This window comes from Sorex fumeus, unplaced genomic scaffold (genome assembly GCF_029834395.1).
Source record: "Sorex fumeus unplaced genomic scaffold, SorFum_2.1 ptg000265l, whole genome shotgun sequence".
Classification (NCBI taxonomy): Eukaryota; Metazoa; Chordata; class Mammalia; order Eulipotyphla; family Soricidae; genus Sorex; species Sorex fumeus.
Window position 1 is genome coordinate 10,758,452 of NW_026606322.1, and position 16,327 is coordinate 10,774,778.

The 16,327-nt window shown below is 52.4% G+C and overlaps 1 protein-coding gene across 2 annotated transcripts in view; it reads right to left on the reverse strand.

Moving 5' to 3' along the window:
- The window catches only part of BOC (BOC cell adhesion associated, oncogene regulated), a 42,469-nt gene that overhangs the window by 12,884 nt on the left and 13,258 nt on the right, over positions 1 to 16,327 (reverse strand). For both annotated transcript variants that reach the window (XM_056109245.1, XM_056109244.1), the window contains exons 3-7: positions 8,824 to 8,970; positions 6,216 to 6,359; positions 5,115 to 5,408; positions 4,536 to 4,808; positions 2,518 to 2,816 (exon numbers count right to left, since the gene is read on the reverse strand). In XM_056109245.1, coding sequence (XP_055965220.1) covers positions 2,518 to 2,816; positions 4,536 to 4,808; positions 5,115 to 5,408; positions 6,216 to 6,359; positions 8,824 to 8,970 — 1,157 coding nt within the window. The remainder of the gene's footprint in view (positions 1 to 2,517; positions 2,817 to 4,535; positions 4,809 to 5,114; positions 5,409 to 6,215; positions 6,360 to 8,823; positions 8,971 to 16,327) is intronic.

Genomic DNA, 16,327 nt, shown 5'->3' on the forward strand with positions numbered 1-16,327 from the left:
AAAAGTGAAACTGGGATGGCAGATTCCCAGCCTCTGGCAAGAATGTGTGTGAAAAAAAATCTCAACCCAAATACTGCTTTTTGTTATCAAAGTCCTTTGTGTGTGTGTGTGTGTGTGTGTGTGTTTATGTGTTAGTCTTTTTTTTTTAATTTTTATTAGCGAAACACCATGAGGTACAGTTGTAAACTTTTTTTTAAGAGACGCGCTAGTCTCTCGAGAAGGGAGCTGCTTTTGAGACTGAATTTCTGCCCTGGCAGTGTCCAGGGGCCAGCTCCAAGTGAGGGGCTGACATCTCCTACTTTTCCAACGCCCCCTCTCTTTCCGGCCTGCCCTGCACTGCCCTCACGCTTCCACTGGGTTCCAGAATACGAACTGGATGGTGATTAGTCACTGTCACACACACACCGAGGGGCTGAGTGCAGCCCCGGGCTGGCATTTCCGGATCACCATGCATGGCCTTTGCCAGCCTGTCTCTTGCTGGGGCAGTTTCACGACCACCTATTGGCCTGAAAAATATTATTCTTGCTCTCCTGCTGACTCTTGTCTCCTGGGGACCATGAGTATTTGGCCTGACCCGATCTCTGTCTACAACCCGCAGACAGAGGTGTCCAGTTACGTGGGGAAATAAGAACTGGGGCCAGCCGTGTCCCATAGCCTGGGCTGAACAATGCCACTTTCTATTAGGAACTCATTCTCCACGCCCGGCCGCCCTATTGTGGCCAACTCTGGGAAGGCCACCAGGTGGAGGGACAAGGAGAAGCTGCTCCCCCAGCCCCTCCCGAGGTCCCGCCTAGGAGGCAACCTAGGCCTTAGGTGTCTCTCTTACCACCCAGGATCTCTGCAAATTTGTGTGGACCGGAGATCTCCTGAGTGAGGAGCATGTCAACGGGGGGTAGAGAACAGAATGTGATGGGCAGTGAGGCTTAGGGGGATCCAGCCTGTGTCTCAGGCTGGGTTTCAGGCTCTGCTTTGGAAGGAAGAGAGTCCAAGACTTCCCATTCCACTGCCATACAGTTTTTTAGTCGGTGGACAGTAACACTCGGCTGGGTTCAGGGTTTGCTCTGTGCTCAGGGACTGATCCTGCTGGGGCCCAGGGGACAATATATAGTTCTGGGAAAAGCCATACCCCATTAAATTCACCTACCTAGTGTACCCCAGCACTTTCATAAGTAAAAAATAATAAAGAGGCATCATAAAGTCAAGCATTTATAACCATATTACTTATCAAAATAGAGGGGTTTGTTCTTTTTTGTTTGTTTGTTGGGGGGGGGTCACCCTTGGCAGTGCTCAGGGCTCACTCCTGGCTCTCTGCGCAGGGGTCACTCTTGGCGAGCTGGGGTCCCGGAGGTCAAACTGAAGTCAGCTGCATGCAAGGCAAAGGCCCCACTACTACTGCTCAGGCCCCCATCAAATTATTGTTTTTTTAAAATCTAGTTAAGAACGACGACATTCTCCTGTCTGTTGACTTCAGAAAGAGAACAGCAAGCACATGGGCAGAAGAGGGGATGTACAGGCCTTTCCTTACAGGTGAGGACCCCTTTCTTCCCTGTGCGATGGCCGCAGGTGAGTGCTTTCACTTAGAGCAGCAGGGACAGCTCAGCCATGTCCCATGTCGCACCAGAGCCAGACACATGTACCTGGACAGACTTCCCTCTGTCCGGGAGGAGGAGCTGAGGCCTGAACAACGCACCCCGTTTTTAGCTCAAATGCCTGCTGGCCAAAACCCGAAAGTGGACGAATCCCGAGAACTGAAAGGCTTTTTCATACGCCCTCAGAGCCAACACTTGTTCACAGGTATTTGCTTTTCTGGCCATAGAGTGTGCCCGCCGGGCCAGAGTTCCTGCAGAGAGGGACCCACAGAGCCGATTGTGGTCAAAAAACAAGACCAAACAAACAGCAGCAACAAATGTCAGAAGGAAGAGGGGAGGTGGGTGCGCTCTCCTCAGGAATGAGAAGCCAGAAGCACTAGCCTCAGGAAAATGAGTGTGGAACGGCAGCACTTGGTACAACAGCCAGGAAGTGGAAACAACATAAGTGCCCAACGGCAGATGAACAGATAAGCGTGTACCGTAGATACACACTGAAACACTGCGTGGCTATAAGAAACCAGATAAGATCGTGAAGACCACTGCAACCTGGATGGAATTGAGGGTATCACATTAAGCCAGAGAGAGAAGGACAAATACCAGAGGTTCTCACTTATCCGTGGTATAGAGAACAAGGCAATGGAAGTTATCAACTGATGGCAACCCCCCTGGCCCTGGATCAGAGAAATAAGGAAGCCAGGGAAGGAGAAGGGAAGTCAGGGAGGCTCAGAGGAGGCTGGCGGTAGTATAAGGACAGAGACAAATGGTCGGAGACCTCTGGGTGGTTCAGCGGTGAGGTAACTACATACATCAAAACCCAAAAAGCCAAAAGCACTGTAAACATGTGATCCAAACTACAATAATGAAAAAGAAGAGCAAATGAGGGCAGAGAGCCCCCACAGAGGTGGCTGTGTGGAGGGAGGGCCCGTACCTTGCGATGCTTCACCACGTAGTAGAGGATGGGCGCCCAACTTCCCCCTTCGTGCCGGGGCCGCCATACCAGCTCATACGAGTCTGTCTTGGAGGTGCGGGGCGAGCTGAGGATGATGGGGGCCTCAGCAGGAGCTACCGGCCCCTTCTCTCCAAGGCACCGCGTGGATGCCGGCTGCGCCGACGGTGGGGGTCTCGGGAGGCCCTTCAGCAGCTGGTCAGGACTTGCAGGTCCGGCGGGCGTCATGGGAGAGGTGGCAGTGTCCAGCTTGGCCTCCCGCCCGGGCCTCAGGGTCATGCCTGAGCAGGAAAACAGAAGGGCAGGAAGAGAGCGTCAGTCCCCTCAGGTCACCGAGCCAGTGCCCCCAGAAGAAAAATGAGGGCGACGGGCGGAGGCAGAAAGAGGTCCCGTCCAGGAGCTGTGAGGGGCAGTGAGCTGCTGGACGCACAGGCCAGTTCTGTGAAGAGCACACCAGCCCTGCCATGCCGAGGCCGGCCTCTCTGGCCCCTCATTCTCCGAGGTTCGCACATGCCTCTCAGGTGCAAATTGTTTGCTCCCGAAGTGTGACGACCCAGCCACTTGTCTCGTGGGCAGGCTGTGGGGATGTTCCTGAAGAGCGCAGCCAACCACGGCCCAGGGTGTGCAGGGCCCAAATCTGTGAGAGGGGATAGTCCACTGGAAGCTGCCACAGCCCCTGTCTTCACTGTCCTCTTTCTAACAAAGTGCTGGTAGGCTCAGTGCTCTCTCCCCCCAGGAAAGGCATGCCCAGAGGCAGGGTCTCGGGGGGGGGGGGGTCTCTGCCTTCTCCTCACTCCCAAACCCCATGCAGAGCATGCAGTCACTGATCAATTGGGTTATAGACGCCAAGTGAAGTGGACCAAGCTGATGACAGACCTGCTTTGCTTTACTTATTTTTTTTTGTGGGGGGCAGTTCCCTAGCAGTGCTCGGGGGACATCAGGGCTGTCCCTGCAACAATCGGCCCAGCTTCATGTGTTTGATGCTTCTGTGTTCATGTGCAGTGATGGAAAACTGCTCTGAATGAGAACTGCTCAGGGTGGCAAAGAGGGTTTGGGGGCCACCAGGACTGAACACCAGCTGTGTGTCGGGGGTCATGAGATGCCAGGGATTGGATCTGGGGGCTATCACAGCAAGGCATAAACTCTCGCCTTTTGAATGAGCTCCCTGACCCCTAGACTTACTTTTTATTTTCTTCTGCTTTCTTTGTTTCTCGGCCGCACCCAGAGATGCTCAGGAATTAGTCCTAGTGGTCATATGGAGCCATATAGGGCCATATAGAGCGCTGGGCATCGAACCTGGGTGGACAGAGCAATCACCCTACCCACAGCACCCTCTCTCTAGTCTTAATTTTTTCTTTATGTTAGAACACTGATTAAGTTCACAGAATTAAGTTCACAGAATCCCAGGAACCTACTGATTATACCAATTAAAAATGATTTTTTTTTTGGTTTATTTTGGTGTCACACACTGAGCAGTGCTCAGGGCTTACCCTGGCTCTGCACTCAGGGATCACTCCTGGCAAGGCTTGGGGACCATTTGGGGTGCCAGGGATCAAACCCAAGTTAACTGCATGCAAGGCAAGTGCCTCTCCCACTGTACTATCACTCAGGTCCCAGGAAGGATTTTTTTTTTTTAAGATACAGGTTAAATAGGTCCCTTTTATTAATAAGAACGTGCACTTCCACTTTCTTTTAGGAAGTAAACATAAACTGGAACTTAGTGGAAGAGTTTTACAGGTTGGGATTCTAAGGGGGGGGGTTAGTCTTTTTTTTTTTCTTTTTGGGTCACACCCAGCATTGCGCGGATTGCTCCTGGCTCATGCACTCAGGAATTACTTCTGGGGACGCTCAGGGGACCATATAGGATGCTGGGAATCGAACCCAGGTCGGCCACATGCAAGGCGAATGCCCTCCCCGCTGTGCTATTGCTCCAGCCTCTAAGTGGGATTAGTCTTGCATGAAGCCTCAAGCCCTCCCGAGGCCTTGGGGGCTGCACTCACCTGGCCTGACGGTCCTCAGATGGACCACAGCCTGGGCACTCCCGACTTCATTCTCAGCCATGCACTGGTAGACGCCTTCGTCCTGGGGCCCCACACCGACCACCCGCAGGGCTCTCCTTGACAGCCGCAGGCGCTGGCTGGGGGCCAGGGGCACAGCATTCCTCAGCCACAGGACAGCAGGGGGTGGGTTCCCTCGCACCTCACACATCAGCTTGGCGCTCTGGCCCCACGGGATGACCAACTGGGACAGCTCCACGGTGACCTCGGGGGGCTCTGTGGGGAGAGCAGAGGGAGTCAGAGAGGCCCTGAGCCTTCCCAGCCAGGCCATCTGGCTATGGAGGGGGACCACAGCCAGGAACAGTGCCTTCTGTCCATGGGGCTGCCGAGGAGAGGAGGGCTGATCCCCTCCCTCAGTCACAGGACCAGGGACTGGACATCCACAAGCCTGAGAGGTTCAGGCTGTCCCACTCCGAGGTCTGAAAGTCACAAGGCACCAGCCCCATCTAAGCCTCGGGCTGTGCGTTTCTGGAAAAAGCACCAACCAATAAGCAGGGCAAGGAGCGCCGGGGAGAAGCTCACCGAACACCTGGACGTTGTAGAGGATGACGGCGGCTCCCGGCTCTCCCACGCCGTTGTCGGCCATGCAGCGGTAGGTACCCGAGTCCTCCTCGCTGGTGGCGTCGATGAGGAGGTTGCTCAGCAGGAAACGTGTCTTGTTGTAGCCAACCATGCTGGCCCCGTCCTTGGCCCAGGTCACCCGGGGTGGGGGGATCCCACTGGCCACACACTCCAGGATGAGACTCTGGCCTTTGGTGACGATAATGGTCTGGGCCTCGGGTGGGTAGATGATGCGTGCGGCCTCGGCAGTGGAGCCTGGAAGGGTCGAGAGGGCAAGGACAGCAGGTGGCACCAGGACTTTCTGTCACGGCCTCCTCTGCCCGGCCTCGAGTGCTGGCTCAAGATGGCCCTTGGACGGGAGGGATTTGGAATCAAACTGTCCTGGAGGAGCTTACAACCTCAACAAAGTGGGACAAGTGACTTAATCCCCCTGGGTCCTGCCTTCCCGATGGGCACCAGAGACCTTGTGTAGAGACGGAAAGAAGAGGGCAGAGGAGCAGAAGGGAGGGCAAGCATGACTGGCAACACAGGTGCGGGCAGCGCCATGGGGGCACCAGACCAGGATGCGGTGTGCGCAGAGAGACCCTTAAAGTTGCTGGTGATTTTCCCGGCTTGTTCAGTAGGTCTAGAGACAAGGGACCAGTCTGTGGCTCCCAAGCCCCAGCCATGGGCCTCTGTGCAAGAGATCCCTTGCAAAGGAACCCACCCCTGAGGGCAACACAGTGAAGGAGGAAGGGGTGCCTCCAAGGGAGGTCCCTTGGGCCGAGCCTCCTCCGTGCTCCTCTTCTGGGAGCTCAGATCCAGCACACATTTTTTTTTTCATTTTGCTTTTTGGGTCATACCCAACGATGCTCAGGTGTTACTCCTGGCTCTGCACTCAGGAATTACTCCTAGCGGTGCTTGAGGGACCATATGGGATGCTGGGAATTGAACCCGGGTCGGCCGCGTGCAAGGCAAATGCCCTACCCACTGTGCTATCACTCCAGTCCCCAGGGAGCTCAGATCCAGAGCTGGCCCCAGAGTCCCCCCATCCCTTGCAGCCGGGTACCCCCCGCTCCTTACGGCGCACTCGCAGCCGATCGCTGGAGCCCGAAGTTTTTACTTCCTGGGTCACTGGGTTGTAGGCAGCACACTTGTACATCCCCTCGTCCTCCTGGCTGGCGTTCACGATTTGAAGATTCCCTGATGGCATGATCAAGTAGTTACCTGAGGACAGGACAAGACACAAGGGATGGGTCTGGCCCCAGAATGCAGCAGCACTTAGCGTGTGTGTGTGTGTGTGTGTGTGTGTGTGTGTGTGTGTGTGTGTGACCCTAAATTTTAGTCCCAATTAGCCCACACCAAAAACCTGTTCTCCTCCATCCAACCTTATACTACTACCTGGGGCAAAATTGTCACTGTCACTGTCCTCCCGTTGTTCATTGATTTGCTCGAGCGGGCCCAGGAACGTCTCCATCGTGGGACTTGTTGCTGTGTTTGGCATACTGAATACGTCACGGGTAGCTTGCCAGGCTTCGCCGAGCGGGCGAGATACTCTTGGTAGCTTGTCGGGCTCTCCAAGAGGGGCAGAGGAACAGAACCCGGCTCGGCCAGGCCGGTTGCACACAAGGCAAATGCCCTACTGCTGTGCTATTGCTCGTCATATCACCCTGAACGTGCCCGATCTCATCTGATCTCGGGGCAAAATTATCAGGGACAAAAACAAACCAACTGAGCAGCTAAACAACCAGCTGATGCACAGTCACGGACACCACATCAGCACAGAGGTCTGGTGCGACCCTTTTAGGAAGTGGCATTGGGGTCAGCCAGCCCTGGCCTCAAGCTCTGAATGTGCAGGTGCCTTGTGACTTTGGGTAAGGTCGTCAGCATCTCTGATTCTGTTCCCTCATTTGTCAAATGGCGACAGGACTGTCAGCCCACAGGCCACCATAAGGACGGAGTGGCCCATTCCCAGAATGCCTGCACATGAGCATGCTGCATGCATCACACACACACACACACACACACACACACACACACACACCACGAGGTGATGCAAGCCCTTTTACAAGCCCCAAGGCAGGAGAAAACGGACTACAGAACTCCCAGGCGTCTTCACTGCAGTCACATCTCTGAAGCACGTGACTCAAAGAATTCTGCAACCAGAGAGGAATATTCTGGCTTTCCACCGCTGCCCTCTCCACTGAAAGCTTTCCTCTGTATCACTATCTTATACGAGGCTCTGTCTGCTTCTGCATGCAGGAATGCTGCGGTGAGGGGTAAGGCAGAGGGGCTTCAGGTCTGCATTCAGATTCTCTTATTCATGGTGTTTTTTTTTTTGTAGCCACACCTGGCCGTGCTCAGGGCTTCCTCCTGGCACTGCCCTGAGGAATCACTCCTGGCAGGCTCGAGGAACCATATGGGACGCTGGTAGTAGAACTTGGTTGGCCACGTGCAAAGCAAGCTCCCTGCCCACTGTACTCTCTTTGGCCTGCATGTTCAGACTCTTAAATAGGAGACAGCCGTGCAGATTACGGATACCCTCGTGATTTAGTGACTGGTAGGATGGAGCTTGCAGGCAAGCACAGCCCAGCACTCAGAAGCGGTCAGTGGTCAGTGCCTGGCCTGCAAGACCTGGGGTCCCTGTTTTCCAGGTCTGCGGAGTCAGGGGGTACCTGCTGCCGTGAGCTGTGGGCGCAAGGCCAGACGGTCAGTGCGGGATGGACAAGTCCCCCCCAAGGCATGGTGGGATCCAGGCTCTTTCTCTCTCAGTCTCCAGTTACTTCTCAGGGGTAAGCTTTGGTGTTTGGCCCTTTCAAAATTTTTTTCTGTACTTTTCAAAAATGTTCTGAAGACAACACTATTTACAGGACCGTAATGTTTCCATGTTTTAGGTGTACAGTGTTCCTCGCCATGCCCACCCATCCATCAAAGTCCCATTCTTCTATACTGTTTTGTCCTTTTTCCATTAGAAAAAGTCAGTACATCTAATATAGTATTAGAAATCTTTGGTTATGAGGAAAGGGATTCATTGTCAGTTGTGAGATCCAGACGAGTCAGCCGGGTCTCCTTGGCCCGGAGCTCAGGGTCAGCTGAGGGTAGAAGTAAGACAGTTCTATTGACCCCCCTGCTTGCAGGCTCCACGGCATGGCCTTCCCCGGGCTGCCTGCCATGTCCCCTAGTACGACTGTGAAAGCTGGAATCGCTGCCTTACTGGGAAGAGGACTGGAGGGAGAAACTTAGTTTCCCTTAAAAGACGGCTCTCGGGACTGGAGTGATAGTATAGCAGATAGAGCGTTTGCTTTGCACACGGCCGACCTGGGTTTGATTTCCAGCATCCCATGTGGTCCCTCGAGCACCGCCAGGAGTAATTCCTGATTACAGAGCCAGGAGTAAACCCCTGTGCATCGCTGGGCGTGACCCAAAAATAAATAAATAAATAAATAAATAAAAGACGGCTCTCTGTGTGGGTAAGGGCACCCACCTCTGGGGAGCCCCACAGGTCCAGGACAGCTGGGTTTGCCAGTGAAATTCTTCAGGACAGGGACTTTCACAAGGGTGGCCAATCCCCCCCCCTCCCACTCCATCTCCCCCACAGGGCTAAGCAGCAAGACAGAAGACAGCAGAGGGGACGCAGAAAGAGGAATAGCAGCTCCCTAAGCGGCCTCAGGGCCCTGCAGTGCCCACTCACCTCGGGAGGCCTCCAGCCACTCTTGCTTGACGCTGTATCGGACCTGGGCTTTGGGGTGGCTCTCGGGAAGGTGGCAGGCTATGACAGCCGTGTTCCCCTCGTCTACTTCAATCACGTGCTGCACGTCCAGTTTGAAGTCCTGGAGGTCTGTGGAGAGAGGGAAGGTGCCTGATGGGTGTCCAGAGAGGCAAAGCAGCACCACACGGGGCACTTGAGCCCGGTGTCAGGCAGGATTCTTCAGGGGTGCTCCAAGTCCCTCCTCCAGCCTCCTCTTGGCTCTTGGAGATCACAGCATGGAATATGAGATCCTCCATCACTGCATGGGAGTTCAGTGGGGACAGTACGAGCTGAACAGGGAGGCATGGATGACTTCCTCGGAGGTACCTGTGATGAGGGTACCTGCCCGGCCCAGTCTCCTCTCTTCCAGAGACCCAGGGGCAAGTTGGCCAGGCCCTCAATCTGATGGAACCCAACATGGGTCACGGTTAACATGCAAATGTCCTGACACAGGTCAGCCCCTGGACAGACACTCGAGTGAACAAGGAAAGAGAAGGCTGAGTTCTTTTCCCTAGTACAATCAGAAATTTCCAGTTTCTTTAAAGAATCCACAGAGAAAAGCTATTGATCCTGGATCCCACTCATTTCCAACCAAGGGCTGGAGCGGTAGTGTTACAGGCAGGGGGCTTGCCTTGCACAGGAACAAACTGAGTTCAATCTCTAGCACCCTATATGATATCCCCAGCCTTGCCAAGAGTGAGCACAGAGCCAGGAGTAAGGCCTGAGTACAGCTGGTTATGTTTACCCTCCTCCCCCAAAATCAAACACAAAGCAACCCAGATTACAACTCTAAGGCTGGTTTCTGCTACCCAGGAACTCAGTGCCATACTGTGGCTAATCCTTTCTCAGGTCTGGGGCTGCTCAGGGGGGTTCTAGGGCAAAGAGGAGCCTCTCCTGCCTGCTTACATGGCCGTAGAATGAGGGGGGGCTGAGGGTTCTGACACCTGGCCGCGGTCTCACATGGTGGCTGTCTTTCCTAACGTGGCTCGCCAACACGAGAACCGGGGTCTAAGCTGGGAGAGACAGAGCCATCTGGAACAAGGGCAGGAAGTTTCCCAAACCGTCCAACATTCCAAACAGGAGCCAAATCCCAGGGTTGCATACACCAAACAGGGGCCATTTGTGCAACAGAAACCACATTCAAAAATTGGTTTTCAGGACCGTAGCTGAATTTAATTTAAGGCAGGAAGCAAAATGAATGGAGAATAAGATAAGGGAGATGAAAACATTTACTCAGACACTCTTTACAGTCACTTAGAAAGCCCTGGGGGCAGCCTCTCTGCTGAGCACATCAAATTCTGCTCTGCTCTTGGAAGTGATACCATCAGAGCTACTCCAATTCCTCTGCAAGATTCCACCTGCCTATATTGTTGTTTCCACTGAAGCCCTGAAGAAAGATGCAAGGAAGAAGAGCATCAAGTTTCTCACAGAAGACAAAGAGTAATTACCAAAAACAAACTATTGTCACCAGAGGAGAGCCTGGTGATCAAGACACTTGGTAAGGTCAGGAGGTTTCCTCATGGAAATTTCTAGAATATCTTAGCTGAGCTAGGTCAGACTAGGAAAGCCTTTTTCTTTTATGGCAGGATCACTATTTCTTTGATTACAATAGGAAAAATTGAATCTTTAAGGGGCAGGGACCAAGACTCATTCATCAATGTGTTGCTTACATCTAACGCAGGTCCTGGCCTAAACAGATGCTCAATATATGCTCACTAACTGAATTAGTATCTTGGAAGCTGGGCCCTCAAATTGGGAATCAGAAGCCCTTTATGCTGCCTATAAACTTAAATTTCCTAGTTGAATTTGGTCTGCACTGTGAGCTCAAGGACAAGAGTCTAGCACAATAAATATCTTATGCCCAACCTTATATCTTAGTGTGGCTATTTTGAAATTAGAATGTTGCCTAAGAGATTACTTCTGGAGCCACTGAAACACAGGTGATCTTAGACTTAATAACCAAAGAGTAAGAAATCCATGCTTCTGTGAAAGAAATGATGACCAGAACAGAGACACCCATGGACTGGTTGGAAAGGGATAATAGTCAAAATATATAAAATTCAAAAGCAAAAAAAAAAAAAAAAACCAACAACCAATCCCATTTAAAACTGAATGAAAAATAAAACAGGTACATTTTCAATGAAGACACACACTGGCCATCTGAATATGAAAAGGGCATATAAAAAAGTGCTCTATACTGATTCTCAGGGAAACATTAATTAAAACAATGAGATTACACCTGAAACCAGTGCGGGTGGCATACATCGAAAGTAACAGAAACACCAGTTCTGGAGGGATGAAGGGGAAAAGAAAGTATCATCCAGAGCTGGTGGGAATATATCTGGCTTGGCTTCTGTGGAAAATTTATGGACAATTCTCTTAAAACTAAAAGTTGAGCTGAGACATCGACGATCCAGCAATTCCACTTTTTGGAGCCTACCACATGAGTCGCCAAATGTTAATTTGAAGAGATATTTGCATTCTTACATTCACAGCAGCACTATTTACAACAGCCAAAGTCTGGAAACAACCCAAGTGCCCAAGAACAAATGAGTGAATAAAGAAACGGTGTTATATGCACATGATGCAATTCAACGGGGCTGGAAGAAAAGATGAAATTGTGTAGCTCACTACTATGTAAATGGAGCCAGAGGATAACATGTCAAGTGAGTCCAAAGGAGAGGGACAAATACAGACAAATACAGAATGATCACTCTCACATGTCTAGTTTATTTTATTTTATTTAGGGGCCTGCCTGGCAGTGCTCAAGGGCTACTCCTGGCATTGCTCTTGGGGGAAATCTCCCACTGTGCTCCAGGGATTTCATGCCAAGGATCAAAGCCACGCCATCCTGCATACAAAGCAGTCCAGTGAGCTCTCTCTCCAGCCCTACAGATGCAAACTATAAAGAGAAACAGTAGAGAAATAAGACAAACAAACAAACAAAAAAAAAACACCTGATGATCCCAGACCCTGAAAGTCCACTTACAGAAGTGAGTTTGCTAAGGGGGGGCAGGTGATTTGGGGAAATTGTGGAAGGACAACGACAATGACACTGGTGCCAGGTGTGGTGCTGGAAACTGGCAGCATTACCGTCAACATCACAGTGCCTCATAATTCTTTTAAAGAAAAGAATAAAGAAGTGCACGCTACTTCTGGAGTAGGTTGGTGTGACAAAACTGAGAGACTTCTTCCTGATTCATCTCTGTTGCCCTATTTTACTTTCCAGGTTGGAAAAACTGATGCACAGGTGTTGCCGCGAGCTCTCTCACGGATTGTTACCTTTGGGTGCGTAGGAGGCCTTCTGGCTTTTGTCTCACGATTCGTTTTGTGAGAGCGCAGGCCCTAGTAAAACGGAAAATTGCTGGAGGACAGCCTAAGAATTTTACACTGTGTCCCCTGACCCTAATTCCAAACCCCACACTGCACAGGATTCAGCATAGACCAAATGGTCTCTAAATCTCTGCTTACTTGATGCATAGTTTAGAGGGTGATGCCCACGTCAACTTCACGGGGAAGCATTCGAAGGGGCCAGCACTTGTGACTGGGTTCTGAGGACACCATCCTGAAATTCGTAATAATGTCTGAACAAGGAACTTCACCTTTTCATTTCTCAGTGGCTTTCACAATGTATGTAGCCCCGTTGCGATGGAGCCTCTCGGCCAAGTGAGCACCCACCTTTGCTTTCAGAGAAAATAAGAGTGGGGCTTGTGGAAGAAGGCAGGCTGCATCTGCATGTTGCACAAAAATGTTGCTAACTACTTCTCAAAAGCAATGAATTGAAACCATGTGAAGGCCTCAGTCCTCCCCCTGGCACAGGGCACTGTGTACCTGCCAAGTCAGGACTCTCCCACAAAGGGAGCAGCGAGCTATTGTGAGCTCAGGGACGACTGGAAAAATACCTCAGTCACCAAGAAGCACTCTTCCATGCTCCAATAGAGAGCTGTTGCCTCTCCCCCAGCCCCCGCCCCACCCCTCCGCCTTCTCTTTACCTCATTCCAAGTAAATTCGCCCCAAGCAAGAATATATATACTTAAACCGAGCAGATCATTTGGTAAGAAAGATGTGAGCAACTGAAAGGAGTTTGGCACCAGAACCCCTTCTCCATCTCAATGGCCCGGGGCGCCTGCCCTGCTGTAATTGAGGGCTTATCCAGGCACGGAGCAGGCACCCCTTCCCGCACCCGCCTCACCGACCCAAGACAAGAAAACACTGTGTCCCGTAAGCCCCTCTTGGCTTCCTCTGCACCCTTTGACGACTGCTCAGCAGCAGACAGGAGGCTCTGCAGTGGGGGCGGCAAGACGCGGGGCCTGGGTCAGCCATGTGGCCAGACAGCCGTCCGCGCTGGTGCCAGCATGTGCCAAACAGCCTGTGCAGACAGGACTCAAGACACCCCAGCTGGGTGTCCAGCTACCTCAGGACTGACTGGCAGGCGGGCTTTACTGGCTACAAAACAAGTAGGCAGCCGCCTAAGCCTTGGCCCTGTCCCCTCGCTGTGTCCCTTAAGTCTAAGCCTTAGCTGTTGCTTCGCTGGACAAACGCTCCTGATTTGGTTGCTGGAGCAGAGAAAGTGGATTTTCAAGAGGGGATCAAAGGCAGAGGGATGAAGTGATGAACGATCTGAAAATCAGTGCACCCCTTTTCCTGTTTTTTTTTTGGGGGGGGGAAGGAGGGTGGGGATGGCATGATCAATGATATCCTCATCAGCCACCAGAGAAGAAGACTGCAGAGACGGGAAGCAATTTATTTGCAATCCCAGTTTCCTGGCTGATGAGTGTCTCCCTGGGAATGACTGAGGAGCAGCCCCTGAAACTACAAATGGGGTTAGCAGGCCTCCCCTGCAGGATGAAGGATCGGGTTTCAGGGTTTGACAGGACACCTGCCCTTGCCTGTTGCCCAGTGTGTTTGAGAAAGCCATCAGAGGAATGTTTTTGCAGCCTTAATCCTCTTACCTTCCTTCAGTCCCCTGGGCTGCCTCTCCAGACCCCCACTTTATGTATTCTCTAGGCTAGTGGGTGAATCTGTCTGCACTGATCAGGTGCCCGCAGGGCCACTCCTCCTGTCTCTACAACGCTCAGCAGCCCAGCAGCCCTGATCCTTGTGTCCCTCTAGGAGTTTCCGGCTCTTTATCTGTCCTACAACATCAGAAAGTACGTGACAGTTTAGGCTCCAGACAGCACTGCCAGCTCTTACTCATCCAAGCACTGGGTTTCTGAAGGGAAGAGAAACTTGCTGACCCCCGACTCCAGGAGGATCCCAAACACACTCAACTTGTTGGAATACAAGTGGTGATGTACTCTGTTCCCTCCAGGTGGTCAGGGCCCTCCTCAGCCATGGGGGAGGAGGCAGAGAGCCGTGGAGAGGCCCGTGGGCGTGACCGCTTCGCTGCCACGGCTCTTGAAATTACACATTGACAAGTTTTATCTTGAGCGCCTTTCAGATTTCTTTCTCACCACCTTTCAGCTTTGATTCTTCCTTTATACTCGTGGTTTCCAACCGTTCGACACCTGCACCCTGGCCGTTAAACCACGGCTTCGTGTGCTAAAAGGCTTCCTAGAGCTCCGGATTAAATACCCGTATTTAATGATCTGATCTTAATTGGAGGCTAATCCCCCTTCGATGTTCACAGAATGAACATATCCAGTTCCCTTAGCAAAACGCCCCGACCGTGATCCATCCATCTAGCCATCCCTTCCAGGGAGTGTGATCCTTCATTCCCGTCTGTCTCCCAGGGTCCTTCCTCAGGCGGCAGAGTTCAATTCTGATCAAATCAGAGTTCAAATCAAATCAATCAATTCTGTTGAGGCAGGAAGTGGGGTAAAATGGCACCCTTAGCAGAGGCGGGACCATTATCCACGGTTCATCTCCACGAGGTCCTGGACATGTGGCCTTTCTGCCCAGAGAGGCATTTCTCACGTGGAGTCTGCCCCGTCCCACCCCCCAGGACAAGCCTGCACTCATCGGCTGAGGTTTGGACGGGTTCCATTCATGCAGGCACTGCTGCAGCCAGGATGGCTCCCAGCCTTGGAGCCACCGGCAAGTTTCTGACAGTTCTCCTGCTTTGCCCTCCCGGCCTCCAAGCCCCGACTTGTCCTTGCGGTGGCTTACTGCGGAGATGGCTAATGCCACAAAACGGAGCACGACTTCGCCCCAGTTGCGACTGCTGAGCTTGTGGTTCTCTCGGGGAAGATGGCAGAGGGGTGAGAGGGGCTGGGTCACTTAGGGCTTCCTGAGGGGGAGCCTATGGCTCACTGCTTTGTGGATGGACAGAGAGGTGGGGTTTGTGGATGGAACAGGTCATCGCCTTGCTTGATGGCCTCTGACAATGCGGGGTCTCTCCCGTGCCCACCGTGAGCGGAGGATTAGAGCTTTGCTTGGCAGAATGGAGGCTGGAGGGCAGCGGGCTGCCTTTGGGTCGGAGAGCCTGGTACCTCGTGCCGTTTATGAAAGGATGCACTGGTCTCTCGGAAGCCAGGGACATGGGCTGGTGACTAAACCTCTGACCACCGTACCATCCTGCCACTCACTCCAAGGTAGCCTGGCCCACCGGGCAAGAGGGTCACCACTGCCAGCAGCCAGCCCTCAGACACCACCATCCCTTAGGTCATCAGATTCAGCCATTTCAGAGCTGGCCAACAGTGGGCAACACCAGGCACTTCAGGAGAGCAACGAAGGCAAACGGGATGTCTAGCCAGAGATAGCCGCAGTCTAACAGGGAAAAGCAACACAGCCCACAAGGCAGGGCACACCAATTCTGTGCTCACCACCTCCACCAGGACACTGCCTGAGCCACAGCCCCACCTCCACCAGGACACTGGCCTGAGCCAGGTCACCTGGACAGAGAAGCTAAGAGCTGGGGGCAGCAGCAGCGGGCACCCTGCCCTCTCTTCACAGGCTGGGAGAGCAGATAAATATGTTTGCCGTCTTTGAGATTTTTCTCCCCCTTGTCTGTTCAACTGCAGACATAATTTTGGCTCCAAAGTTTTCTCCTGACAGCCACAGAAACATGACATAACATTCCTCGAGCACACTTTCTGATGAAAACAAGGCCTTGCTTTCTTTGATTTAAATAAAAGGTTTCCATGAGGTGGTGTGTGTGGTGGGGGGGGCGGGGAGGGAAGTGGGGGAAACCTCCTGTCTGCAGATGCCAAATGCATTCATCACTAGATTGTGTGTTTCTTCTGCTTTGCATGGAGACGGGGTTTACAGCAGCTCTGAACAGTGGGAAAAAGCTGAAGGAGAAGTGATGAAAGAGCCAGGGGGAGCAAGACGGAAGATCAAAGTCAAGGCAGAAGGTCAGCAGGAGATGGCAGAGAGGGAGACGTGTGGGGAGAGGAAGGAGAAAGAAGGGAAAGAACTTCGCTGGCCATGTCGTTCCGTGATCTGTTGCAAACTGAACTAATGCGTTGGGAATTTTTTTTTTTTTGGCTTGAACCAATTAAAATAT